This window comes from Tarenaya hassleriana, unplaced genomic scaffold (genome assembly GCF_000463585.1).
Source record: "Tarenaya hassleriana unplaced genomic scaffold, ASM46358v1 Cleome48, whole genome shotgun sequence".
Lineage (NCBI taxonomy): Eukaryota > Viridiplantae > Streptophyta > Magnoliopsida > Brassicales > Cleomaceae > Tarenaya > Tarenaya hassleriana.
Genome location: NW_010967498.1, coordinates 736725 through 763813, shown reverse-complemented (window position 1 = coordinate 763813; position 27089 = coordinate 736725). Strand labels below are relative to the sequence as shown.

Here is a 27089-nt window from a genome sequence, read left to right as displayed (position 1 = left end):
GACGTTAGCACGATCTTTCATCACCACAAACACAATCATATCTTGCCCGTATGACATTCGACTCAGATCGACTGCCATACGACTGAGTGTCCACTCATCGCCCTCAGCGGAATAACAACTAATAACATACACTCGTCTACAATCACATGCTAGACAATATCTTAACTCGTTCTGTATATTGCCTAACACCATTCATCTATCCCATTCAATGCCCTCAATCATATGCAGTCATGTATTCCAATCATTATTCATACATACAAATATTTCCATTTATTAATAATTATAAGTCTTAGCTTAGCCAATTATCGGAAATACTTATATGGGTTTATACACTCATTATATAAACCTAAGTATCTAAATATCCATACGTGGTATCTTTTAGAATTTCACTCCCAATTTATTTTAACCTTCGGTATGATTGAATCGGGTTTCGATCCATCCGGATTACCGACTTTTTTCATCCCGTGGTTTAGGGCTTACCGTGAAGTTTGAGGACATGTCGGGCTGGACATTCCTTTATTTTGGTTTAGTTGATTGGAATCATACGGGGATTGGTCTGGTCGGATCTGGACTGAACTCCGGACCATTCTGGACATTTTTTCAATCACGGACCAGAATATGGTCTGGCAGACCAATCTTCCTTTTCTTTCTTTTAAGTCTGCCTGACTAATTTTTTGGTCAGTCCATTTTTTTTTTAAATTTTTTTTATCCAGTCCGTCCGGCCCAAAATCTTGGTCCGGCGAACCAACTTCATCTTCAACCTCGAGCTCATTCTCTCTTCTAAAAATTCTGATCTGGCAGACCAACTTCTAGTCCTCCCCGGACCAAATTTCGGAAACTCTTCAAATCAGTCAAAACACCTCAAAAATCAATGGATAATGACTCAAAACAATTAACATCAATCAAGGAACAAGAATCAAACATCAATCATACACGAGAAACTCATAAAACTCCGAAATCAATGAAATTAAAATTTTCAACTTAAACCCAATTCACTCACCAATGGCTTCCTTGGAGTTCTCTGACTTTTGGGGATGCTTTCTTGTGCTTCTCCCGTTTCGATTTGCTCAGATTCATCACAAATCGAGCTTAAGGCGGAGTGAATCACTTTGTGAAATTTCACAGCTCTTGAGAGAGATAGAGTGTGTGTGTGAGAATGAAAAAGAGAGTAGTGAGATCTCATACTTGAACCTAAAAGAAAAGGGAAACGAAGTGTAAAAGAGAAACTTGAGCAAGCAGGAGATGGCAGCAAAGGGTAAAGGCTCGGTGAGACAAGAAGCAAGAGGTGGCGAAGAACACGGTGAATGAAATTCACTGCATGACTCATCAGGCTTGGTCCGACGGACCAAAACTTGGTCAGTCTCGGACCAAAGCCTTCACTTGGTATGTCTTCCTTTCCCTTGGTCCGGCGATTTTACCCTTGTTCCACTGGGTTCGGTCAACTCCGTACCAAATCTTGATCCGGCGGACCAATTTTTTTATTTTTTTTAATTTATGGGTTATCACAGTCATCGTTCGTTTGATTATAGTTTTATCATTGAACAATTCTTTTATGCGTAGTTACATGTTTGTATTGTCATCGTTAGATTGTTTTTTCTTTCTTTCTCCAATGCTTGAATTATAGCCGACACCAACAGTGGTGTATAACCGTGTTGTAGATTTTGTTTAGGTCTTTTGAAATACGAGAAAGTTTCTATGATAAACATTTAAGTCAATTTGATAATACTCCAATCTCATGTTGTTACCACGTATAAGCTTGCGAAGTATAAAAAATTATGGAAAATTAGAATTATCTATTATGAAATTATATTCTTAATTAATAAGATTAGTGTTAGTATCTTAATAAGACTAGTTTATAGTTATTTGATTGAATGAATAATACAACAAGGTTTTATTCCGTAAATCGCAAATCTTGATATGTAGTATCAAAATTTAGTTGTATTCTTTGCATTTTAAGTTTTTTTTAGATTTTGCGAAATATGATGGTTGAAGACGAAGAAGATGAGGATATGTTGTATTTTATCAACAATATTTCGTCGAACTTTCAATTTTGAATAATAATAAGATAGTTATTTACTTCTTGTTTTTTATCTTGTTTTTTTTCTTCGTTTTGATTTGTTTTTTGTCATAACTTTCATAAAGTTTGAAGAAAAATTGACTAAGATGTTTATCGCAGTCTACCACATCAATAGTTTTATAAGCAAAAGATTCCTTTTTGCATAGTTTCATGTTTAAACTACCCTTGTTCATTTGATTATATTTTACCATCGAACGATTCTTTTATACGTAGTTGCATGTTTTACCATCATCGTTTGATTGTTTTTTTTCCTCCAACGGCTGAAGATATTGTCGAACCCCACGATGATGCATAGTCGTTTTAGAAATTTTGTTTAGATCTTTTTAAAACGTGTGAGCTTATATGATAAATATTCAAGTCCAACATTTAAAATTACGTCAATCTCATAGTATTATTACGTATAAGCTTGTGGAGGAATATTGACAATTATAGAGAGGTTTTTTTTTTGTTAAAGGATAAAGTATTATGGAATTATATTCTTAATAAGATTAGTGTTAGTGTTTTAATGAGACTAATTTATATAATTTCAGAATACGATTAGGTTTACTCCATATCTATGCCTATATTTTTTTTTTTTTTTGGTTGAATGCTGAACAAACTAGTTAATAATATTATGAGTGTTTTGGTCGTCGATTAAATGGGGATGATGAATGGATTAAATCAAATGTTATGGATAAGTATAGTTAGTACCATTAAACTTTATTAGTTGTATATTAAATTAATCGCGAACGAAAACGCGTGATTTAGCTTTAATTACGGTTTAATCCTCTCGTAGTGTGATTAAATAAATTAACAACTCAAAATACTGTACCAAATGCGGAAAGCTAATGACGCAATCAAATCCCAAAAGATCTTCTTCGCATCATCCCAAATCAATTTCCGATTTAATATTATAAAAAAGTACATAAAATTTATTGGAAAATACAAAAAAAAAAAGTGATTTTTTTCTCTCTTTTTAAACACACTACGTCATTTGGAGGCCTCTTTTCTTTCACTATTATTTTTCAAACTACGTCATTTTTTTTTTGTTTTCAATATATGTTTTGGAGGCTTTTTTCATTTTTTTTATGTTTAATATTATTTTTCCACGTGATATATGATTTGCCAAGAAATAGAGCCACAAATCAAAATGGATACGGGTTTTATTTATTAGTTCCGTTGTAAAATATTGTGTATGACCAAAAAAAACTACTATACGGTTTATTTTATACTCAAATTACCTATCAATATGTGATCTTTTTTTAGTTAATGTTTCTCGAAGAAATCATCGATTGGGTTAGCTCTCTTCGATTGAAGTGGTCTTAATGTAATTAATAATTTTGTTGAGATATATATGTATAAATAGAACCTCCTAACTTATAAACATTAATAATAATAATTAAAAAAACTTTTGATTTCCTTGTGGAAGAAGGGGCCTTATACTAAATAGTTACAATTGAAAATGCATAGAAAATTGGGAAAAAAAATACAAAAGGACTATTCGTACCAAAGATATGTGCTTATGTTTTATTATAGGAATATTATATTTATATACAGATATATATAATATCTACAATCAATTCAAAATATATGTTAAAAGTATTTTTTTATTGTCAACATCTAAATTGCAATTTCGTTTTTGGGTAAACTGTAGGTTACATGTTAAGTTCCTGTATTCTTATATTAATTTTATTATAATTAACAAAAAATAGTTTTATCCTTTTGTCATGAATGCCCATATTAGATCCATACACAACCAGCACGTACGGCCATCCTTCTTTCTGATTTTTGTCTTTGGCCCATTTCCCATTCTTACGGGATCAACCAAAATAATAATAATATATAGCCAAATCATGAAATAAATAAATAGGAATTCTAATTTCCAAGTGGAAACCAATATTTGTTTTTTTTTTAGAAAACCAATATTTTGATGGGCTCTAATTGGTCCTTTTAACAAAATCTGACTTATGACAGAACAAGATTGTTATGAAAGCAATAAAAACATCAGATAAGATCGTAGCCATCCATCCATCTACATCAATTGTGTCTTCCGTATATAATTTTATTTGTTCAATTATTTTATCCAAAGCTCTTTTATTTATTTATCATAAAGCCAAAAAAAAAAAACGTATGATTGGTCCTTCAAAGTGAATGCTCGTTATAACACTGGCGAATGGACATCAGCCAAAGGCTGTCTGAATTTATATATAAAACACCCGTGATGTTATAATATCGATAACAATAATTCCATTCGATCTTTTTTTTTTATTTCTCTCTAATTATGCCAATGTGCGTTTATTGCCTTTTTTATTTGTTGATAATGATCCAATTCAAAGCCGAGAAGGCGACGAGGGGAATAAAGATGCGATTGAAGAAAGAAGAGATGAGAAAAATGCTATCCTAAAATGGAATAAACTTTAAAAATGCTCTCCTGAAATGGACAAATATTTTTTAAATGAACGAAATCAAATTCCAAGTGATTAGTAACACATGCAGTACCTCGTCATTATGCATAAGATGAATTATTGTAATTGGCGTGGTTCGTTAATCACACCATGCTGGTGCAAGCATCTAAGCTCATCAGGGGGGATGAACTTCACTCGAGTCATGTAATGTCCATTTCTCACGTGAAACCCACCATGCCCCCCAACTGTGGGCCCCACTTCCCGGCCCACATCATCACCATCACCATCATCATGATAAATAGTAATTAAACACAATTCTATCCCATGCAAAATAAAGTGCGAATTTAGATTTTGGTACGTTTAATCAAGTGCTTCCGCGAAATTTTCCTTGACCCACACAACATACGCACATATAGGGCATACCCATAGCTCCTCCCATGCACCTGCCCATATATTATAATTATCGCCTTGAATCCATGGCAAATATTAAAAAAATCATTTTCTCCCCCCGAAGAAAATGGGGGAAAAGAAGATATAATAATATCATACATGCACTTGCCATTTCTTATTTTACTGTCTCTATATATAATCACGCATACATTCTCACTCTCACAAAGACAGAGACGCGCATATACATACACATATACACTCTCTCATTCATCTCTCGATTGTAGTCATATTTTTTCTTTTTCTTGTTTCTTCGAGATCCCAAGAAATGGATGTGAACAGCGTAGACGAGAGTACCACGAGCACTGAAACCGTTTGCACTCCGCCGGCGACAAGATCTCCGGCGAGAAAGTCGCCGGAGAGGTTTTGCCGGGTGGGAAGCGGATTGAGTGTCGTTTTGGATTCGGAAAACGGCGTGGAGTTCGAGTCGAGGAAGCTGCCGTCGTCCAAGTACAAAGGCGTGGTGCCGCAGCCAAACGGCAGGTGGGGCGCTCAGATTTACGAGAAACATCAGCGCGTGTGGCTCGGCACCTTCAGCGAGGAAGACGAGGCGGCGCGTGCGTACGACGTGGCCGCGCAGCGATTCCGCGGTCGCGACGCAATCACGAATTTCAAAAACGCGCGTTTGGACGACGCCGAGGTCGAGTTCCTGAACGCGCACTCCAAGTCCGAGATCGTCGATATGCTGCGTAAGCACACGTACAACGAGGAGCTCGAGCAAAACAAACGGCGCTTAAGATCCCGTTACGGTAACGACGAACGGAACGAAAACGTGAAAACGAGGAGCGGTGACGGAAACGACGGCGTTTCGGGGAAGGAGTTCAGGCCAGCAGAGGCTCTGTTCGAGAAAACGGTAACGCCGAGCGACGTAGGGAAGCTGAACCGTTTGGTGATACCGAAACACCAAGCGGAGAAGCATTTTCCGTTACCGTCATGTAACGTCTCCGCCAAGGGCGTGCTGTTGAATTTCGAGGATATAACGGGGAAGGTGTGGCGGTTCCGTTACTCGTACTGGAACAGTAGTCAAAGCTACGTGTTGACCAAAGGATGGAGCCGGTTCGTTAAGGAGAAGAGACTCAGGGCGGGTGACGTGGTCGGTTTCAGCAGATCCAACGGTCATGATCAACAGCTGTACATAGGATGGAAGGCGATATCCGGATCCGGGTCGGATAAGGAACCGGGTCGGGTGGTGAGGCTATTCGGAGTCAACATATCAAAGGGAGACTGCTTAAACGACGCCGTAGCGAACGGCGGTGGTGACAAGAGAGTGAGGGAAGCGGAAGAGATGATTTCGTTGGGTTGCAGCAAGAGACAACGCATCCTCGTTGCCTCCTAACGACTCTCTTTTGTTCTTTTTATTTTTTTTATTTTAATATCTTCTCGCTTTTATTTTATTTTCCTTTTTTTTTTGTTTCATAAGTTCTTACATTTACTTGTTGGGTTTAGGAATTAAATTGTACATTTACTTATAAGCAAAAAAAAAAAATTAGGTGATCAAACGAAGCTTCAACAACATGAAACCATGAAATCAAAGTTAATTTTAAGATTTTTTTTTCTCTATTTGATTTTATTATTCCTTAAAATCCATATAGATGTATATAAAACCCGGTCCAAAATCCATCTAGATTCATTACATGATCCTATGTGATTATTTTATTGATGTGTTTTTTCAATTGTATACTGAATTAAAATATATGATAACTATGCTAGCACTGACTTCAAACAGACTCGTGGAATTTGTGAATAACACGGGATAATATTATTATTTTTATTTTTATTTTTATTTTTTATAACCGGGATAATTCTTCGGGATCAGCCTTTGTATGGATCATTTTGGTCCAGAAATTACGTCTCTCTCCACCAGTAGAATCGAACTCAAGACCTTGAGAATGACTTTGTCAACTCGGGCCATCAATTCTTAGGTGGATAATATTATTGTTGATATTGTAGTCATGGAATGTAAAGGAACATCTCCCCATTGAGACGGATTTTATATGATCCATGATTTTAATGTATATACCTTATACGAATCAAATTGTACATACATTTATTCGTGGAAAGTTTATTGATGAAGTTATGTATAAAAAAATAATACACTATATTATTATTTGGATCACAGCTACAATCATTTTTTTATATCTAGAAGGTTTATTAGACTTTCGTCCCACTTATTTCCCTCAAGTTTGAAATCAACCTTGAATCACGTATTTATTGTGTCTCCCTCCTTGCCACTAGTAGAATCGAACCCAGAGTTACAATCATCTTATTTCCGAGGTTGTTTTAATAGATATTACACGAAAGATAATAAATTTTATATGACAGTGAGTACTAATATACTGTATATATACAACGAATGGACAGATCTAGATTAGTAGGATTAGAGGTTATCTACAGCTACTACCAATATAAATATTAATTAATTATTATATTAATATATACATGAAATAAATGAAAACTAATATTATGATTAGAGATGTCAACATGGGTTGGGTTATGTGGCTTGATCCAATCCAACCCCATTATTGATCCAAATGGGTTAATCCATTTAAGTAACTTTTTTAAATGGGTTAAATGGGTTTATTTCATGAATTAAATGGGTTAAACCATTAAACCCATTAAATCTACTACATCATCAACATAAGTTCATTAAACTCATTATATGTATGTAACTAAAACTATTATATATATATATATATATAACTAAAACTATTATATTTAAATATCTAAATAGTAATATATGTATATCCATATACACATAAATATATTCATATGTATATATATACATGCGAACCAAAAATATGATACCAAATCGAAATGTTTACCCATTTGACATCAAATGGATTGAGTCTAAATGGGTTGGGTTAACCCATTTGACATCACTAACTGCGAGGCAAGAATTGATGAATCTACCAATTGCTGAGCTTGAAAGACGATGTCGACACAATGGGTTGTCACTCGTAGGTGGTAGAAAAATGATGGTTGCTCGACTGTTAAGCCTTGAAAATGCAGAGATGCAGAAGAGTTACGACCTAGTATATGAAAATCCAACCCATTTGGGCTCAATCCATTTGGGTCCATAGAATTAACGGGTTGGGTTGAGTCGACCTAATAACAATAATGGGTTGGGTTGAGTCGATCCATTAAATCTGTTTAAACCCGCTTAATTCATTTACATACTATTTATATACTGATATAGTTATAAATATATATACATATATAAAATAAGAGTGAACATTTGAGAATTCAATTCTATAAAAATATATACTAACCGATTATTATATTGTATTAAACTTCAATTTTTATTAAGAAAAATGTATATTGTCTTAAGACATTTTTCGTTTTTTATTTTTATTTTTTTAAAATTCGGTCTGATTCGATTCGATTATTTAGAAACGTTGTCATTCAATTTTTTGAACGATTCGATTTGAAAACGATATCGATTTTTTCGGTTCGGTTCGGAAACGATTTTGATCTTTCGGTTCGAAAACGGTATCGCTTTTTCGGTTCGGATTGAAAATGGTACCAAGTTTTTCGATTCGATTCGGAAACGATTTCGATTTTTTCGGTTCGTTTCGAAAACGATTTCGATTTTTTCGGTTCGTTTCGAAAACGGTATCGAGTTTTTTGGTTCGATTCGAAAACGATTTCGATTTTTTCGATTCGAAAACGGTATCACTTTTTCGGTTCGGTTCGAAAACGGTACAAATTTTTTCGGTTCGTTTCGAAACGATACCAAATTTTTCGATTTGTTTCGGAAACGGTACCCAAACATTTCGATTTGGTATCATATTTTTGATTCGCATATATATATACATATATTTATATACATATATATCTAAGTATATATAATAGTTTTAGTTATACATATATATATATATAATAATTTTAGTTACATATATGAACTTATGTTGATGATGTAGTGGATTTAATGATTTAACTCATTTAATTTATTGGTTTAATGGGTTAAAACCCATTTAAAAAAAAAAATTACTTAAATGGATACCCATTTCGATTAATAATCGGATTGGATTGGATCAACCCGTATAACCCAACCCATATTAACATCGCTAATTATGATAGAAAACTAAACTAGTATTTTCTTTTCCTTTTCATTTTACAATTAATGTTTTGATGATAAATTTTTATAGATTTGCCGTAGATATAAAACAAAAGAGTTTATTTACTCTTGTTGTTCTTGTACACTTTTATCCTAATGGGCCTGCTCCTGGGCCTTGAAGTTTGGTAGAGGGGAACTGGTTTCCGACCAAATCTCAAAGTTCATGTTCTTAGTGAGATATTTAATCATTTACGGGTTAAAATTCGAATTCGGGACGGAACAAACCATAAACTTATGGTTGAACTTGGGTTAATCATTTACTGTTACAGCTTAGTGATGCAATGCTTAAATGCTCGTTGCCATGATGAGTCAATCGACATCCCGATTCCATGATACATGGGATATATACACACACCGCTACATATATTAGGTGAGCTACGTGTGTGTTAGTTTGAGTCGTTGGTCAAAACTTAGTCAACGCTTTGGTCGTGTCGTTTAATTTGATTTGAGGAGGTACCATTAATCATGCATATGGATTGTTTATTTTATTGGATTGATAATTTACCAATCTCTCACATTTCTAAACCTTTGTCGCGTTTTCCATGTGGAAAGCCAACCCAACCCGTTAATAATTTTATCTAGCTTATATATTTCAGTTATCTAATTTTAATTAAACGAGTTCTATGATTTTAACAATTAAAATTATGGATTAAAATTTTAAACTCATTAAATCCAATTAATATATTATGATTACAAATCTCAATTGTATCTTCCATTAATAACAGAATTATATTCAAATTAATTCTAATTAAATAACACATAACTGAATTCAATATAAATTCCGAATTAAATATAAAAATAACAAAAATATTTTTTTTTTAAAAATAGTATTAATAATAATCGAATTTAAATCGAATGTGAATAAAAAAATATCGATCCGAATCGAAATTAATAGAATCTAAATCGAATTTGAATTGAAACATGATAAGAATTGAATCCTTTATAAAAACCATATATATATATATAAACTCATTGATGTAATTGGATTAATTGCTTTTATGGTTAACCAATCCATTAAACCATATAAACCCAAATGGGTTGGCCATCTCCCGTTTTGAACCCAATTTATGCACGTGCGAAATTCCATTGTTAACATAAAAAAATTTCTAAAACCTTAAATGGGTAACCATTTACGATAAGTTCAAATCCAAATTCAAACCTCAGATGCCCACCGACCACCGAAGCAGAATCGAAGCTTCCCTCCCGTTTGAGCCCAATTTACGCACGTGCCATTCTTTTTGGTTAAACATACGTGCCAAAATTCATTATTAAAAAATAGTCGAACACCAGATGTTTATATATATCTGATAGATTAGAGAATTTCGTATTTTTTAGAATTGTTGAATGCTCAATACATATAGATACAGAGGTGAGAGAGAGAGGAGAGAGGTGAGAGAGAGAGGAGTGATTTGAGGAACTGATTGATACGCTACAACGGTAGTTTCCTAAAATAGAAGATACAGAAGATTGCAATCTCTAACACACCCCCTCAAGTCGGAGCACCTTCGGTGAGTCCGATCTTGATGCAGAGATTGTCGAACGTGCTTCGGGGAAGTGGCTTTGTTAAAGCGTCGGCGAGTTGGTCTTTCGCACTGATGTAAAGAACACGTAGTTCACCGGCTTCAACTTGTCCACGAACAAAGAGGTAGTCTAATGCCAAGTGCTTCATGCGTGAGTGGAATACGGGATTGACACTTAGATACGTCACCCCTACATTGTCACAATAGATGGTTGGTGGTGTTGCGAGAGAGACGCCAAGCTCGGATAACAACGAAACCAACCACCGTAATTCCGCCGATTGTTGGCTACCGATCGGTACTCGGCTTCCGTGGATGAACGTGAATGTCCTAGTAGCTTTTTAGATGACCATGAGATAGGATGTTTCCCGTAGTACACAATGAATGCTCCCGTCGATTTGAGATCAAGTAGATCACCAGCCCAGTCGGCATCACTGAACGCATGTAGAGTTGACATGTTTTTGGCTGATAGAAATATACCCTTTGTTTGTGTCCCTGATAAGTATCGCAAAATCCTTTTTGCTGCAGACCAATGGACGTCAGTAGGGTTATGCATAAACTGAGACAACTTATTTACCGAGAAACTGATGTCGGGTCTGGTGAGCGACAGATACTGTAAGCTGCCCACAACGGTTCGGAATTCCAAGCCGTCGTCAAGGGGTGTGCCATTTGTGAGTGTAATCCGAGAGGTTGATGCCATCGGTGTGGCTGTGGGTTTGGCGTCATGCATCGCTGTTCGATGGAGCAAGTCGGAGATATATTTCCTTTGATTTAGAAATAGACCTTGTGGTGTCCGTTTCGCTTCAATGTCGAGGAAGCATGATAGGTTTCCTAGATCTTTGAGAGCAAAGCGAGCAGCAAGTGCGGAGATGAATGTATTGATGTCACAGCCATTGCTTCCTGTTACAATCAAGTCATCAACATATACAAGTATGTAGAGACAAGTGGTCGGTGTCCAGAGAACAAACAGTGAAGCATCGGACTTTGAGTTGATGAATCCACGAGCAATAAGAAAGCCACGAAGTTCCGAGTACCACGCTCGTGGAGCTTGTTTGAGCCCATAAATCGCCTTGTTAAGTTTGCACACAAATGATGATCGGTCTTTGTCCACAAAACCCGAGGGTTGGCTCATATAAACTTCTTCTGAGAGGCGACCTTGTAGAAAGACATTATTTACGTCAAGTTGACGGATTGGCCAACCATTTGTCACCGCAAGGCTGAGAACAAGGCGGATTGTGGGAGGCTTGACTACCGGGCTAAAGGTCTCATTGAAGTCGATGCCAGGACGTTGATGGAAACCTTTAGCTACGAGTCGAGCTTTGTATCGATCTATAGAGCCGTCCGGGTTTGTCTTGATTCAGAATACCCATTTACACCCCACAACATTCATCTCCGGAGATTGCGACACTAGTTCCCAGGTATTATTCCAAATGAGAGCGTTGAATTCATCGCTCATTGCAAGTCTCCACCGGGAATCACGCAACGCTTGAGCTACTGTGCCAGGTTCCCTGTCAACATTCAAAACAGATGCCATTAACGTGAGTTTGTTGACAGGTTTGGAGATTTTGTTTTTCCCACGTGTTATCATTTGGTGACTGTTGCGAATGGGCTGTGTCTCAGCTGCTGGCAGATCTTCTGGGCATGGGGTCGGCGGAGAATCTGGTGCCAATGTCGGCAGCGATGCAACCGTCGAGCTGGTGGCCATCTCCTGCACAGGTTCGGATGAAGGAGTCGGGCTTGGGGGCGATGGCGATGCTGTTGGAGGTGCCGGTGGTCGGTATGTATATGTGGGTGTGATAGATGGAGTCTCGTAATGAGTGGGAGTAGACTCGGTGTTTGGAGATGAATCAGTAGGCGAGAAGAATTTGAGGTTACGATATGGGAAAGAGGACTCATGGAATCTCACGTGTCTGGAGATGTAAACACGAGAGTGCAAAAAGTCAAAGCACACAAAGGCACTTTGAGAATTTGAATAACCTAGAAAAACGCAGGGTTGTGACTTTGGTGCGAGTTTGTGGGGCTGATATGGGCGGATCCAAGGGTAGCACAAGCACCCGAAGGTGCGGAGTTTATCGTAGTTTGGTGAGGTTTTAAAAAGAGATGCAAAGGGCGACTCGAAAGACAACATGGGTGTTGGTAGACGATTTATGAGGTATATTGCGGTGGTAAAGGCGAATGACCAAAAAGAGAGAGGAAGTGATGCTTGATGAAGAAGCGAAAGACCTGTTTCTACAACGTATCTATGTTTTCTTTCGGAAATGCCATTATGCTCGGGTGTATGAAGTGGTGATGTGAAATGAGAAATGCCTTGGTTTGCAAGAAAAGTTTTGAGTACTATGAACTCACCCCCATTATCACTATATAAAGACAATATATTGGTGGAAAACTTTTTTTCGACGAGTGATTTGAAGCGAATAAACGTGTCATGAGTTTGGGATTTTTGTTTCAATGGGTATAGCCACGAATACCGAGTGTAATGATCGATAAATATCACATAGTACTTAAAACCATCCATAGAAATCACGGGAGAAGTCCATACATCCGAAAAAATAATTTCAAGCGGTTTGGAGGATGTAATAGTAGAATCATAGAACGAAAGTTTATGGCTTTTATTTGTCGAACAAGAATCGCAAAATGAAAGGGTAGAATTCCGAGCTAATGGCAAACCAAAGGAAGACAAAACGCGTTGAAGAATAAGTGGTGATGGGTGACCAAGGCGTGAATGCCACTCGGACAAAGTGGACTTTTGACTAGATAAAACCATAGGACTAGGTGTAGACGGAGAAACCGGCCACTCATAGACACCGCCACTAGTTTTTCCTTTGAGAATTTTTGCCCCCGTGCTTAGATCCTTCACCTGAAACGAGCGCGGAAAAAATTCCACCGAAACATCGTTAGTTTGACAAAGCTGTGACACCGACACTAAATTCTTCTTCATAGCCGGAACGCATAAAACATTATCAAAAGATAATGAACGAGTAGGATATGTAAGATATATGGAACCAGTGTGAGAGATATTGAGAGCCGAACCATCTCCTATGAGAACATCGTCTCCACCACGGTATGGGTGATGAAGGGCCAAGTTGTGGAGGTCTGATGTGATGTGGTGGGAGGCTCCACTATCAAGTAGCCATGGCGAGGAGTCGTAGCTGACATAGCAGTATCATGAGCAGTGGGTTGCCATGGTCTTGGTGACGCTTGCCAAGGGGAAGTAGGTGGTGGACCTTGACCAGCATTGTCTGAGGCTGAGACAAGTCTGAAAAGATAGCAACGCTGAGCACTATGCCCGAAAACACCACATGCTTGGCATTTCCCTTGATACCCTTTGGAGGGAGTCTGTCCAAAACGACTCCATTGCTGTCCACGTCCCGAGCCGCGATAGTTCTGTCTTCCCCGAGCATGTGCTACATTGGCTGTAGCTGGAAAGTTCCCCAGGAAAGAGTTGGCTGTCGTTGCTAGCTTGGCCTCATGTTGCAGAAGTTTCTCATAAAACTCTTCAATCGAAACTGCCACATCCTTAGCTTGGATAATATCCACAACTGGTTTGTATTCTTCTGGCAGTCCACTGATGATAGCGTCGAGAATATCCTCGTGATCTAGAGGTTTCCCGAGAATGGCTAGTTCATCAGATTTTGTGGTCACAAATCTGATGAATTCGTCCACTGTTTGCGAGCCTTTTATACATCTTTTGACTTGTTCTCTGAGTTGGAGAAGATGTCCTCTGGACGCCTTTCCATAGATGTTCGAGATCGTCTTCCAAGCATCGCGGATAGAGGTTGATCGCGCAACAACAGGTTGGAGATTAAGAGAGATGGTGCCAAGTATGGCACTGAACAAGAGTCTATCTTGTTGCTTGAAGTTAGCAAACGCCGGATTGTCAACAAGTACGCCGGTATTGTCGATTTTGGCAGGGGGAACAACACCGTCGTCAGTGATGAAGCAGTCTAGTTTGTGCCCTTCAAGGAGAGCACGGATCTGAAGACTCCAGGTAATATAATTTGTCGAGATGAGCTTGGTTACGTTGCTCATGTTGACAGAGAGCAGGGTTTTCGTTGGTTCCCTGGCGTCAAACGTAGTGGCTGTGGTATCGGCAGAGTTTGTTTGCTCAGTGGCCATGGTGGTCTGCGGTGGTTCTGGGTTGAACGTCTTAGAGAAGAGGTTCGTCGGAAAAAAAATGGCTAGGGTTTGGGTCTTAAACCAGGGCTCTTGATACCATGATAGATTAGAGAATTTCGTATTTCTTAGAATTGCTGAATGCTCAATACATATAGATACAGAGGTGAGAGATAGAGGAGTGATTTGAGGAACTGATTGATACGCTACACGGTAGTTTCCTAAAATAAAAGATACAGAAGATTGCAATCTCTAACAATATCAATAATCAAACGCTTACTATATATCCATTATTCAATAATAAAACACTTGCTATATATCCATTATTCAACAGTCAAACACTTACTAATATGTATATATACTAATAATTAAACACTTACTATAAATATGTATATATATACGCATATATGCAGAGACGTGAAACAACAACGAACCCACCAAATTATTCTCATCATTACATCGTCCAAACACCATGGCTTCTGCTACTGCGATGTCTGCCAAAGCGATCCCGTTGAGGAATCTCAGCAACCGGTCTCTTAACCATCGAAGCTCTCTTCTGGGTTTCTCCAGATCTTTCCAAGACTTCAGGATCTCATCCAACGGTCCAGATTTCTCCGCTCTATCAAGACCCAATTCCAAGTACTCGACCGCCGCCAGAGCCTCCATCTGGAACTGCTTTGGTCGGGAGAAGTCTACTCCACGTAAGTGAACGAGCTATGACCATTTTCCATAATTTTACCCGAAATAGATGCAAAATTTATCATCTTTTGAACAATGCCCACGAATTTTCACTGTCTGAAAATGCAGCTAAAGTTCAAGAACTCCATATCTACGAGCTTAACGAAGGAGATCGAAACAGCCCTGCCGTCCTGAAACTCGGGAACAAACAGGAGCTCTGTCTCGGAGATCTTGTCCCTTTCACCAACAAACTCTACACCGGCGACCTCACCAAGCGCGTGGGAATCACCGCCGGTCTCTGCGTCCTAATTCAGCACGTGCCCGAAAAGAACGGAGACCGATTTGAAGCCATATACAGCTTCTACTTCGGCGACTACGGTCATTTGGCCGTACAGGGACCGTACCTGACGTACGAGGACACGTTCTTGTCCGTCACCGGCGGCTCCGGCATCTTCGAGGGAGCGTACGGACAGGTCAAGCTTCGTCAGTTGGTGTATCCGACGAAACTTTTCTACACTTTTTACTTGAAGGGTATTGCTGATTTGCCGGCGGAGCTCACCGGAAAACCGGTCGAGCCTTCGACGGACGTGAAGCCGTCTCCGGCGGCTCAGGCGACAGAGCCAGGCGCAACCATCCGTAACTTTACAGACTAAATAAATCTCCTCTGTTTCTTCTTTCGTGTGTTTTGATTTGCAGTTTTTCCTGTTCGGTTGTTTTCATGAGCTGTCAGATTTCTGTCTGATTAAAATAAAACTTAATATTGAAACTATTACTTATTATATATTTAATGTTCTTAGATATTTTAATATATTTTAATATTAAAATCTTAAAAAAACATTTTAATATCTAAAATTTAGAGTTAAATTATAGGGGTCAAGATTTCAATATTCGGTTTCGGCTTCGATTCAATATTTATTCGGTTTGGATTATTCAATTTTATAAAAATATATACCAATTGGTTATTACATGTAGACCGGTTCAATTTTTATAAAAATATACATTTTTAATAGAATTAAAAAAAACAAATTGCTACGATTCAGTTTTGAAAATTTTTATTATTTAAAAGTTAAACCGTTTGAGATTTTTTTTTATCAATTTTATTTAAAAACGATACTAAATATTTTCGTTTGATGCGGATCAATTCCAATAAACCATATGAAAACGCTCTCCTAGTAAATCATTCCTCATGTATTATGTAAAGACCTATTATATATACATATATTCGTACTTGGATATGTTTATAGATACACATATATACGTTTTAATATATGTGTATAGGGCCTAGTGTAGGCCTAATTAAATGATTAGGAATATAATTTGTTCGTTCCAATACGAGCCCATAAAACATGGGCCCATTGGGCTTACAGAAATGGGGGGTAAATAACCTGTTGATGGAAATGATACGATGTCGTTTATGGAATTGACTCACCACTCAATTTTGGCTTTTGGAGGTTCTGATGGGACAAATAAGCCGAATAAGTGTGAGTTATATGATTATAATTAAATGCCAACCAAATTTCGTAATTAAAAATTCGTTCCTATCTAATCTTAGACAGATTGGTTCAATAATCATCGGTTCAATTTTAATAGACGACAATTATTTTATTAAAAATAAATCAAATGTCGACGTTCACACGTTTTCTGTATAATCATATAAATATATTAAGATTTAAACAGTGAGAATCTAATAAGATCATCACAATAATTTTTTCATGTCCATTTACCGAAAATAAATTAAAAAATAACAAAACATATCAAATAAAACCAAATCAAACCGAACAATTACAACCCTAATGTATCGATGTAACCAATTTTGCACTCAATTTCTTTTAATAATTCAATCCAGAAAAAAAAATACAAATTTATGGCTATTTTCCTATCTGAATTTATGGATACGTGAGTCAACATTGATTATAAAAAATTAGGTATACCAAAAATTAATTGTTCTGTATTAGAGATTTCTTAACATTATCTCAATATATGGAAGCGAGTGACCTAAGAGCTTTCTCCAGAAGAAACCTACACTGTACTAGTTCGTCAATCATATTATTACATACGTCGTTTTTCAATATATTTTCCGAAACAAAGAAATAAAAGTACATATATTTATAAATATTCATATATACATATATACCTTTATAATTATATATATGTGGCTCGAACGTGATTCGAAACTCCATTTCCCAACGCTTTATTTCGGTGGTTAATATATTGATCAAGATAAGATTTTATTACATGTGTGTGTATGTATGTATGTATGTATGTATGTATGTATGTATGTATGTATGTATGTATGTATGTATGTATGTATGTATGTATGTATGTATGTATGTATGTATGTATGTATGTATGTATGTATGTATGTATGTATGTATGTATGTATGTATGTATGTATGTATGTATGTATGTATTGCATATGAATGACAATGGCACGCCAGTATGTGGGAAATGAATCATGCGTATATTTGATAGTACAGTACAACACGTTATGATGTTCGTATATACTTGGTAAAATACACAAAATATATACATAATTACACAGGCCAAAATGATCACATATATTAATATTCCATGTGGATACGGATATCATGAATTCAATAAAGTCAAGATTCTGTGACATTTTAATTTTTAAAATGCGAGTCTAAAGGGTCCAAAAATTTGTGACGGAGAATATTAAATTAATTTAATTTAATTTAATGATATATAAGTTTTTTTTTTTTTTGCGTGGCCTTTCTTTCTTCTTCTCCCATGTTTCGGCTTCTTCGCGAAGAGACATTTGGCTTTTCATTTTAAGACCACCATACAAATATATAAATGTATTTTCAACGTTAACTCTATAGATTTATTGACGAAAAAATTATATTATAAAACATAGATGCTCTCTCATGCACGTTTAGTTGGAACCACTTTTTGGATTTCAATTTCAAATGTACCATAATAAATAAAATTGTAAATCATATAATATAAAGTGGAAAATTATATAATAACATCGTGTATCTTGATTTTTGATATTTTTTTTTATAACGGAATATCTCTATCTGCTACCCTTCTAACGCGCTGATTAGGTAAACCTCTGATCCGGGAGCAGGCTTTGTATATGGATCATATAATCTCAGAAATTACCTCCCTCTCCACCAGCCAGTAATCAAACATTCAACCTCAAGGTGGAGTTACCTCCTACCCCAAACTTGATCACTCGCCTACGATCTGTTGATTTTTGTTAGTTGATATGTATGTCATGAGAAAATGACAATGGTTTAGGTGAGCTAGGTGTTTTAATTATTATTTTTAATGTTAATTCAATACAGTAGAATTAATATGAACCCATATCCGATGTTACATCAACTTGTACAAATTGACATAATAAATTTCCTACAAAAAAAAAAAGGAATGGAATCACATTTGTCGAATATTCACTATGGAATATTCACCACTCCCTAACTACTAATACTACAAGACATCTCCCCTTCATATTCTAATTAGGCAATCAATTAATTATGCTTCTTTAAACACACACACACACACATATAGATATATAGATATAGATATACATGTATATATATGTATAGACATATATAGATAAGATCAAGATTCGTGTTGTAACGCGACGGCCCGACCTTGGCTTCGGTCTTTCAATAGGATCCTTCACAAGCTCTATAGAGCCATGTTTTATACCTTCTAAATTGAAAGGGGAAAAAAAAAAGAGTTAGTATTATAAAAGTGGGTTTAAACCCTAAAAAGAATGATTAAGAACATCAAAAACATGGATTACTCTCAGAACCACAAGAGATTTGGAGAATACATCGAAGCCCTTCAAGAAGAACGTCGCAAGATCCTCGTCTTCCAACGCGAGCTCCCTCTATGCTTAGAGCTCGTCACGCAAGGTACATACACACCCCCATATATATATATATACGCGCTAGTGTATGCATTTCATGTATATTTCTGTCCCATCTTTTGTGGTTTACGGAAATATGAAATATTAATCCTCCGATCCTTTTTTTCCCCCTATTGTTTTGGACTTGTGGTTCTTTTTCGACAAAGTTGCAGGACGAGTATTATACATGTACATTCGTATATTCGCATCCCCCCTCTTGGATCGTTTTGTTACCTATCGAAGGATTTGTAGAAAACATGTGCTCTGAGATTCTTTTTCTTGGTTTTTTTTGGGTTTAATTTCGCGTCGGAAAAAACAGCGATTGAAGCATGTAAGAGGGAGACATCGGATACGATGGAGAACATGAACGGACAATCGGAGTGTTCGGAGCAATCGACCGGCGACTGCGGTGGACTTGTCCTTGAAGAGTTCATCCCCATCAAGCCATCATTTTCATCTGCACATGATGATGATGATGATGAAGAAGAAGAAGAAGATGAAGCAGAAGAGGAAGAAGACAGTGATGAACATGATGACGACAAGAACCCAAAATCCGACTGGCTCAAATCTGTTCAACTTTGGAACCAACCCGACACCATTCCCATCGAGGTAGGGTTTTTGTTTTGTTTTTTTGGATCATACTTCGGAGAAATAGATCTAGGAAATGGAAAGAAAAAAAAAACTGTTCCTTTCATATTTTCTTGTACGAACAACAAGGGCTTTAATCGTCGGATCTGGAAATGACCATGAAATCTGATATTCATTTTGCGTTTTGCTTTCTTATAGGAACGCTCTCGAGAGAAAGAGACGGTGGTTGAGGTGAAGAATAACGGCGTAATGTGTGAGAAAAGTAACGTCGACGTCGAGAGCAGGAAAACTCCGGCGACGGCGGACGGAGGCGGAGGTGGGCGGAAAAATGAGGCGGTGAAAGACGCCGGCGGGAAGAGGAAACAGAGGCGGTGCTGGTCGCAAGATCTCCACCGACGCTTCTTGAACGCCCTCCAACAGCTCGGCGGAGCTCAAGGTGCGTTTGCGTTTCGAGATGGGCAACCCCACCTTTACCGTAATTATTATTATAGTTGTTTGTTCGGATTAGGGTTTGTGAATTTTTTTTTATTAATTATTATTTATTGGGTTATTATCTGTATGGATTATCAGTCGCTACGCCTAAGCAGATTAGGGAGCTGATGAAGGTTGACGGGTTAACAAATGACGAAGTGAAAAGCCATTTACAGGTTAGGGCCTAATACTCTTATTGAATCTCGAACCCTAATGAATTTATAAATCAAGACACACACATATACACATAATATATATATATATATATGCACTATGAATATACTATTAATTTAATCGAAATCCGTTTGAATCTGATTCAACTTTTTCAGATATATTGGGAAGGAAAAATCTAGATATATATTTATTTTCGGTTCTGTAATTATCAGAAATATAGATTGCATACAAGGAGGCCAAGCCAAACAGCCGGCAACGGAGGAAACAACCAAACGCCTCATTTTGTGGTGGTCGGAGGCATATGGGTCCCACAAGCCACGGCCAAGTCTGCCGCTGCCACGTCAGCAACCGCCGGAATATATGGAGATATGGCAGATCCAGCACCGCCTCAGTGGCCGAGCCATTGGAATAATTTTGGACCGTTGATTTCCCATGAAAGATCAATATGTCATATCGAAGGTGGGGTTCGACGTATCCCCCCCGCCATGTCTTCTTCTTCTCCTAAAGACAGGAAAAAATCATGAATTTATGTTTTTTTTATATATAAAAAAATATATGTGATGTTTTTGGTCTGTTTCCGATTGTGTACATTTTTTGAATAATGTTGTAATTTTGTTCCTTTATCTCTTAACTTGTACACTTTAATATTGCGTTGGAGTATAGATTTTTTTTTATAAAAAAAAAGTGTCAAAAATACTATTTAGGAAACAAATTAATTTATTATTAATTACTTTTTATTCGTCTTCTTGGTGTTTCTTTTGAGGAATATTTCTTAATTTCAAAAGTACACGATTACCTTGAAAACAAGATTAATATATTGACAAATATTCGGGCAAAATTTACCATCCAAAATCTCTTATCTCTTGTGTCTATGTCTATTTGGCAGGTTCGTGTTTGACGAAATTTGCGGAATAATTTTTGGATTTTCTATTACTCGATTTAAAAAAAACGCTTAAATGCTGTTTCTAATGAAGACGCTTTCTTAATCTATCAAAGAAAATAATAACATAAACTATTTAAATAAGTATCTATTCACAAATTGAATCACAATAAAGTCCTAAATCTTTTACCAACAACTTTCGTCTATAAGAATGTGCGATGAGACTCGAATCCGTACGTAATGATTCTCATAAAAATGGGAGATCCCAACCAAATGATGAAACTACAATCATTAAACTTTCTTGATGTTTTTAGCTTTCTTCTACACTCTTTTTTTAATCGTTGATAGATACATGGTTTAGACACATAAATATGTATGTATGTATGTATGTATGTATGTATGTATGTATGTATGTATGTATGTATGTATGTATGTATGTATGTATGTATGTATGTATGTATGTATGTATGTATGTGTGTATGTATATATGTATGCATGCAGATGCATGCATGCATGTATGTATGTATGTATGTATGTATGTATGTATGTATGTATGTATGTATGTATGTATGTATGTATGTATGTGTGTATGTATGTATGTATGTATGTATGTATGTATGTGGAGACAAACCAACCACTAATCTGAACATGGCGGCTTGAGAGTCGAGCAAAATGGATTCCCCTAAGATATAGTGGCAGTCATTACGCACATTAATTAGCCCACTACACACACACACACACACACACACACACACACACACACATATATATATATATATATATAATTACTTTACAAAAGACCCGAAATACAAAAAAAAAAAAGACTTTTGTAAGATACTCATCATCGTAATAATGTGGGCATAATACGAATATACCGGAATCCGAAGAGCATATATATTGGTATATCTATTTATGTCACAAACAAATTAATGTTGCTTGAATATAATACAAATGGGCACGTTAGCTACCATCTCCTTGTCGTAGAGTATATTCTCCAATTTCCCTTGTTTCTCACCAACACTCTCTTTCTTCTCATTATTAGACGGATCTCCAAGAATCTTAAATTGTATTGAATATTCCTCGTTCAATTATTTTACGTTATATAAACGAATCATTTTAATTTAATTCAACTTAATTAGATCAATGTGCAACAAAATTAATGGATAAAAAAATACGTATTTTGTAGTTTCTGCTTAAACACTAAAGGACGAGCAGCTTGACGATCGAGTGAGATTCGTACATAGAATATAAATCCAGCAAATGGAGGTTGGTGTTAGTCTGACCAATTTCTCTTAGGATATTTTATAAATTTCTCACTATCTGATATATATATATATATATACATGTGAAATCATTTGCCTAATTAGTTTAAAAGGGAAAAAAATTATAGCTTTAAAAATCTTAATCCTTCAAGAATACAAACATTAGATATATAATGAAATTTTTTTTTATAATCTGGAAATTCATCAGATCTTTGGTCTGACTCTATCTCCGAGATGATCGGAAAAGTCCATGTAAATGCCTCGAAAGTGAAGACTTGAACCCAGATTAGAAAAGAACTTTGCTTTCTTCCTTACCGGTTGAGTCACCCAATCTTGAATATAATAAAATTGTTAGATCGTTTTCTTGTAATTAAAGAAATGGATTACTCTTTCGGATTACAAAACCGAATTGGTCGTATCTCTTTCTTATGGTTTCAACGTAGATTTCATGACAAAGACAAGAAGATGTAGATTCACATTATTAAAAACTCCTGTGTGCGTGATTAATGTTCTATAATTATGATAAATATCTCAATGAATATTTTGACATCAACCATGGGTGTAACCATTACTAATTCCATTTAGATTTTTTTTTTCTTCCACACATTTCATGTAAATAGAATAGTAATTTACCATGTCTATGATGATAGATCCAAAAGACCGGGAATCCGATTAGAGATTTAAATAATATTTGATTATAATATACATTAGGTTTAGGGTAAGCTTAATTAAATCAGAAATTAGTGTGACCTTTCGCATTTGGTAAAGGCCAAAACGGCTCTTGATGCGTATTTTAAGGGCCAATATATATAATGGAAACATGGGCAAACTACTACAAAACATTAAGCAACATACTTCAATGTTTGATCTTGGCCTAGTTATTACAATTTAAAAATATATATATTACATACATGGAATATTCGGGTTGACCTAATTATTTAATTTAAAGTAAGGAGATTAGATTAATTCCAAAAGATAATACTCACCTATCATTAACCACGCTTTGAACAATATACTTAACTACGTGCTGGTCTTGTTTCATCCTTCTCTTGATGAGATTAAGAAGTTGGATATCGATGAAGGATCCACCTTTTGTTGCTCTTGTGATGAAAAGGTGGAATTTCAATGAAAATTCCACGGCATAGATAGATATTCGTTTGAATTCGATAATAATGATAATTTTGAATATTACGTAAAAATAATAGATTAAATAATCCAAACTGTTATCATAGTAAAAAAAAAAAAAACATAATTGATATTCTATATCCGTAGAACTTGTAAAGGGCCGTATTTACATAATAAGGGTCATATCATTGCTTTAGTGTGCAGGATACCAAAAATTATTTTTATAACATATTAGTTCTATAGGTTTTTAATGGTGATAAGTTTTTATTTTAAGTTTTTTGTTTTGATTTTTGACTTTTGGTTTGATTTTTGTCATATTTATAAATCCAAAAAATATATATTTTTTGATTTTTAGTTAATTATTACACTAAAATAAATTTTTAAAAAATCAAATTTATAAAATCTTTGATTATCAATTTTTTTTTGTTTTTATATTTTATAAATCCATTTTCGGTCAACCTAGCCCATATTTGCGTGCTCATAGGTGAGAATAGATAGAGCAGGCTTTGATTTGGGCCAAAAATCAGTAAGCCCATTTAGGGCCCACTAAACAAATCAATTTCAAATGTAAAGCATAAAATATGATTTGTGCCACATTAATCAGTATGAGGCCCACTCCGAAAGCAAATGAATATCATATTTCACACTTAATTTCTTCCCAAAAAATTGTGACACACAGTTTAGTGGGAAAAAAAAACTCAAAAGAACAAGAAATATGTACAGATGGAACCTTCTAGAAGTTGAAGCAAAGTTCTCTCTCCCATCCCGTGGGACTGTACGGAATGAGATTGACAATCTTATTACCGTGAGGAACAGGCAACTCTGTTTCTAAAGGGATCTTCTGTCGGAGAATGAAGTCGTTTTCACGGCCGTACTTATCAATCCTTCTAGAAACTTCTTCTGTCTCTTTCCTGAATATGGACCTCCACGTGTCCTCCCCGGCCGTGCTTCTCCTCCCGGCGGCGGCGGCCAACCCACGGTGGAGAACTCCGATTGCCGCCCCTAGTAGTAATAGAATTATGCAATGGATTATTTCGATTTGGTCTGATTATTTCTAATTGAAAATATCTCATATGGCTAACAAACTCCAGATTAACACACAAGTTCAAAAATTCTCAATATATATATATACATATATATCAATTTTTGTATGGATCCTAGTTAAAATCATTAATTTTATAAAAATCCCAAAAAAAAGCTACAAGAAATGACATAAAATAGAGTATAGTTCTTAAAAAAAAACTAAATGTAAAAAAAGTTTGTATAATTTTATAAAAAATTTAAAGTTTTTTGTATTAGTTTGGAAGTTAATAACAAGTTCGTCAGAGATTTTTTTATTTGGTTGCATTTTGTTGGATTCTTTTTTGTTTCTTTTTTTATTTAAACAATCTGTTCCACAATTTTGTTTTTAAAAAAAAAATCAATTTTCATCCACAACATAAAAAAAATAAAATTGTTTAGATATTTCATTTACCTAATTGCTCTTCCGAGGCCAAGCACTCGGCGAGGTGCTTTTGGCTCTTGAGTTCGTGCAAGGCTCCAAGAAAGGATACGTACTCCTGCATATGGTGTGACCAGAAATGGAGAACGTGTACATCTTTTAACTATAGAGGAGTGACAGTTCAGCACCAAGAGACAAAAAGGGGTATATGTTGCAACAGAAAGAAAATGGTGTGACCAGACACTGAATCTGAGATGTAATAGACTGGAACTTACCAGAAAGCGAGACGACAGATCCTTACATTCTCCGGACAACAAGAGCAACGCATTGGCTTCACCGGCCAATTGGGTTACGCCGTAATGCAGTTTAGCGAGTAGACTCCCGCTTGTTCCCTTTTCTTCTGCCCTTTTCACCGTTACAGCCTGTCGGGTTTTTTTTCCAGTGTCAGCATCAGTTATGAATTCTTCGAGAATGGATTAAGCAAAGACCCGAGAATGGTGGAACCGATCCTAAGGCTTTCGTGACTGATAGTCATGACCTTTTTCTGCGGTCATAGCTTAAAAGGGTGGATATGAAATGCACTTACCTGGCCTTCGGCTAAGCAGAGGAGGCTCAATGAAGAACAGACTGATGGAATCACTTCTGCTGGCTTCTCCATTGGCAATGAAGGCTGTAAGCCAGGAAGAACTTCATGAGATAGATGATGGAATACACCAGCTGCTTCTCGATAAAGGGTGGCGGATTGCACCATATCTGCTCTAATCACGAGAAAGTAAATTGTGTAACATAGAATTCATAATTTATAAGATGGTAAGTGAGAGTAAAGACTCTACCTATGGAGATAAACTCCATGGCTTTCTCCCGGAGCTTAACAGCATACAGGAAAAGTATCATTCCAAGCTCGAACATTATGTCGTCAATTTGAAAGAATTTTGGACTCTTTCGGTGAAGTAAGGACGGCGAGATCAATGCACTGCTCCATCTAATCTTGAGGGCTGAAACCCATCTAGCCTTCCGAGATTCAATACCGAGCTTATGAATGTAATGAATCAAGTTTACGAGTAAAGGAATGTATTGTCCAAGTTTATAGAGATCCTGCATTATAATGAATACCAAACAAAAACTTGCCAATGTAAAATTTCCACTCATATAGAAGCTATACATCGTCATCAAGGGAAACCGCAATGACACGGGACAAGGATACCGAAGAAAAAAGAGATACCTGCTCGCAAGCCGAGGTTAGTCCTCTGTTCATCTCTCTTGCAATGGCCTCTGAGACAGTTCTGGTCTTGTTAACGGAATCCTCGACTATTTTCCGCTTAGAACTCAACTCTTTAAGCTGTTCCAACGTGCCCGGATCATAGGATGGGAGTACATTCTCGAAAACTATCTGTTTATACAACAGAAAGGAGTGAGAACACAAGAATTTTCAGCCATAGTGGAAGCTGGGAAGTTGCAACACTTCCAGAATGTTGGGAACAACACACAACAATTGGGAGCAAACCAATTGGCTTTGAAGTCAATATCGAAGCTAAATCACGAGTCACGATACCATCACAGGTAACTCTAGAAGAGCAACGGCGGAACTTAACTTGTTCTGTTTCTTAGAAAACAGAGATGGAAAAGAAGTGCATCACATACAGAAAAAAAAAAACGGAATATATCCCAAAAAGAGAATTACCTCCTTCGTTTTTGGGTCTGGAATCGAGAACCTCATCGTCATCTTCTCCGACATGCTTGATGACGTAACTCCTAAAGAAGACGAAAGCGAACAACGAAACCCAGAAGAGGAAAACAAGGGAAATTCCCGAATTTCAGTTCTTTATCGATGAAATCATACCCAGTGGACGCAATCCGTTCACCATCTCATCCCTTGAAGAAGAAGACGAGGGAACAAGCGATTTTGTTCCAAAAAAAAAGGGGGGGGGGGGGGGGGGT

General features: G+C 36.4%; 5 protein-coding genes across 5 annotated transcripts in view; 3 read left to right on the top strand and 2 right to left on the bottom strand.

Annotated features, from left to right (window-relative positions):
• The first annotated feature begins 4986 nt into the window (after positions 1-4986).
• LOC104825711 (AP2/ERF and B3 domain-containing transcription factor RAV1-like) lies at positions 4987-6457 on the top strand. Its single transcript, XM_010558082.2, has one exon. It carries the CDS (start codon positions 5177-5179, stop codon positions 6242-6244), a length of 1068 nt encoding a protein of 355 aa, XP_010556384.1. The 5' UTR covers positions 4987-5176; the 3' UTR covers positions 6245-6457.
• Positions 6458-13198: 6741 nt separating this feature from the next.
• Positions 13199-14745, bottom strand: LOC104825710. The gene is made up of 2 exons (XM_010558081.1): positions 13573-14745; positions 13199-13399 (listed from the first exon to the last, which is right to left on the bottom strand). The coding sequence occupies exon 1, from the start codon at positions 14656-14658 to the stop codon at positions 13579-13581; it is 1080 nt and encodes a 359-aa protein (XP_010556383.1). The 5' UTR covers positions 14659-14745; the 3' UTR covers positions 13199-13399; positions 13573-13578.
• Positions 14746-14947: 202 nt separating this feature from the next.
• Positions 14948-16114, top strand: LOC104825709 (allene oxide cyclase 3, chloroplastic-like). Its single transcript, XM_010558080.2, has 2 exons — positions 14948-15356; positions 15463-16114. Exons 1-2 carry the CDS (start codon positions 15128-15130, stop codon positions 15984-15986), a joined length of 753 nt encoding a protein of 250 aa, XP_010556382.1. The 5' UTR covers positions 14948-15127; the 3' UTR covers positions 15987-16114.
• A 2847-nt stretch (positions 16115-18961) lies between these two features.
• LOC104825708 (myb family transcription factor EFM-like) lies at positions 18962-21092 on the top strand. The gene is made up of 5 exons (XM_010558079.2): positions 18962-19217; positions 19530-19819; positions 19997-20234; positions 20369-20445; positions 20656-21092. The coding sequence occupies exons 1-5, from the start codon at positions 19076-19078 to the stop codon at positions 20965-20967; spliced, it is 1059 nt and encodes a 352-aa protein (XP_010556381.1). The 5' UTR covers positions 18962-19075; the 3' UTR covers positions 20968-21092.
• A 3238-nt stretch (positions 21093-24330) lies between these two features.
• LOC104825707 (BRO1 domain-containing protein BROX) overlaps positions 24331-27089 on the bottom strand; it is a 2948-nt gene continuing 189 nt past the window's right edge. The window contains exons 2-8 of the mRNA XM_010558076.1: positions 26833-26903; positions 26374-26541; positions 25985-26246; positions 25738-25904; positions 25427-25573; positions 25185-25269; positions 24331-24712 (exon numbers count right to left, since the gene is read on the bottom strand). Coding sequence (XP_010556378.1) covers positions 24444-24712; positions 25185-25269; positions 25427-25573; positions 25738-25904; positions 25985-26246; positions 26374-26541; positions 26833-26886 — 1152 coding nt within the window. The 5' untranslated portion in view covers positions 26887-26903 and the 3' untranslated portion in view covers positions 24331-24443. The remainder of the gene's footprint in view (positions 24713-25184; positions 25270-25426; positions 25574-25737; positions 25905-25984; positions 26247-26373; positions 26542-26832; positions 26904-27089) is intronic.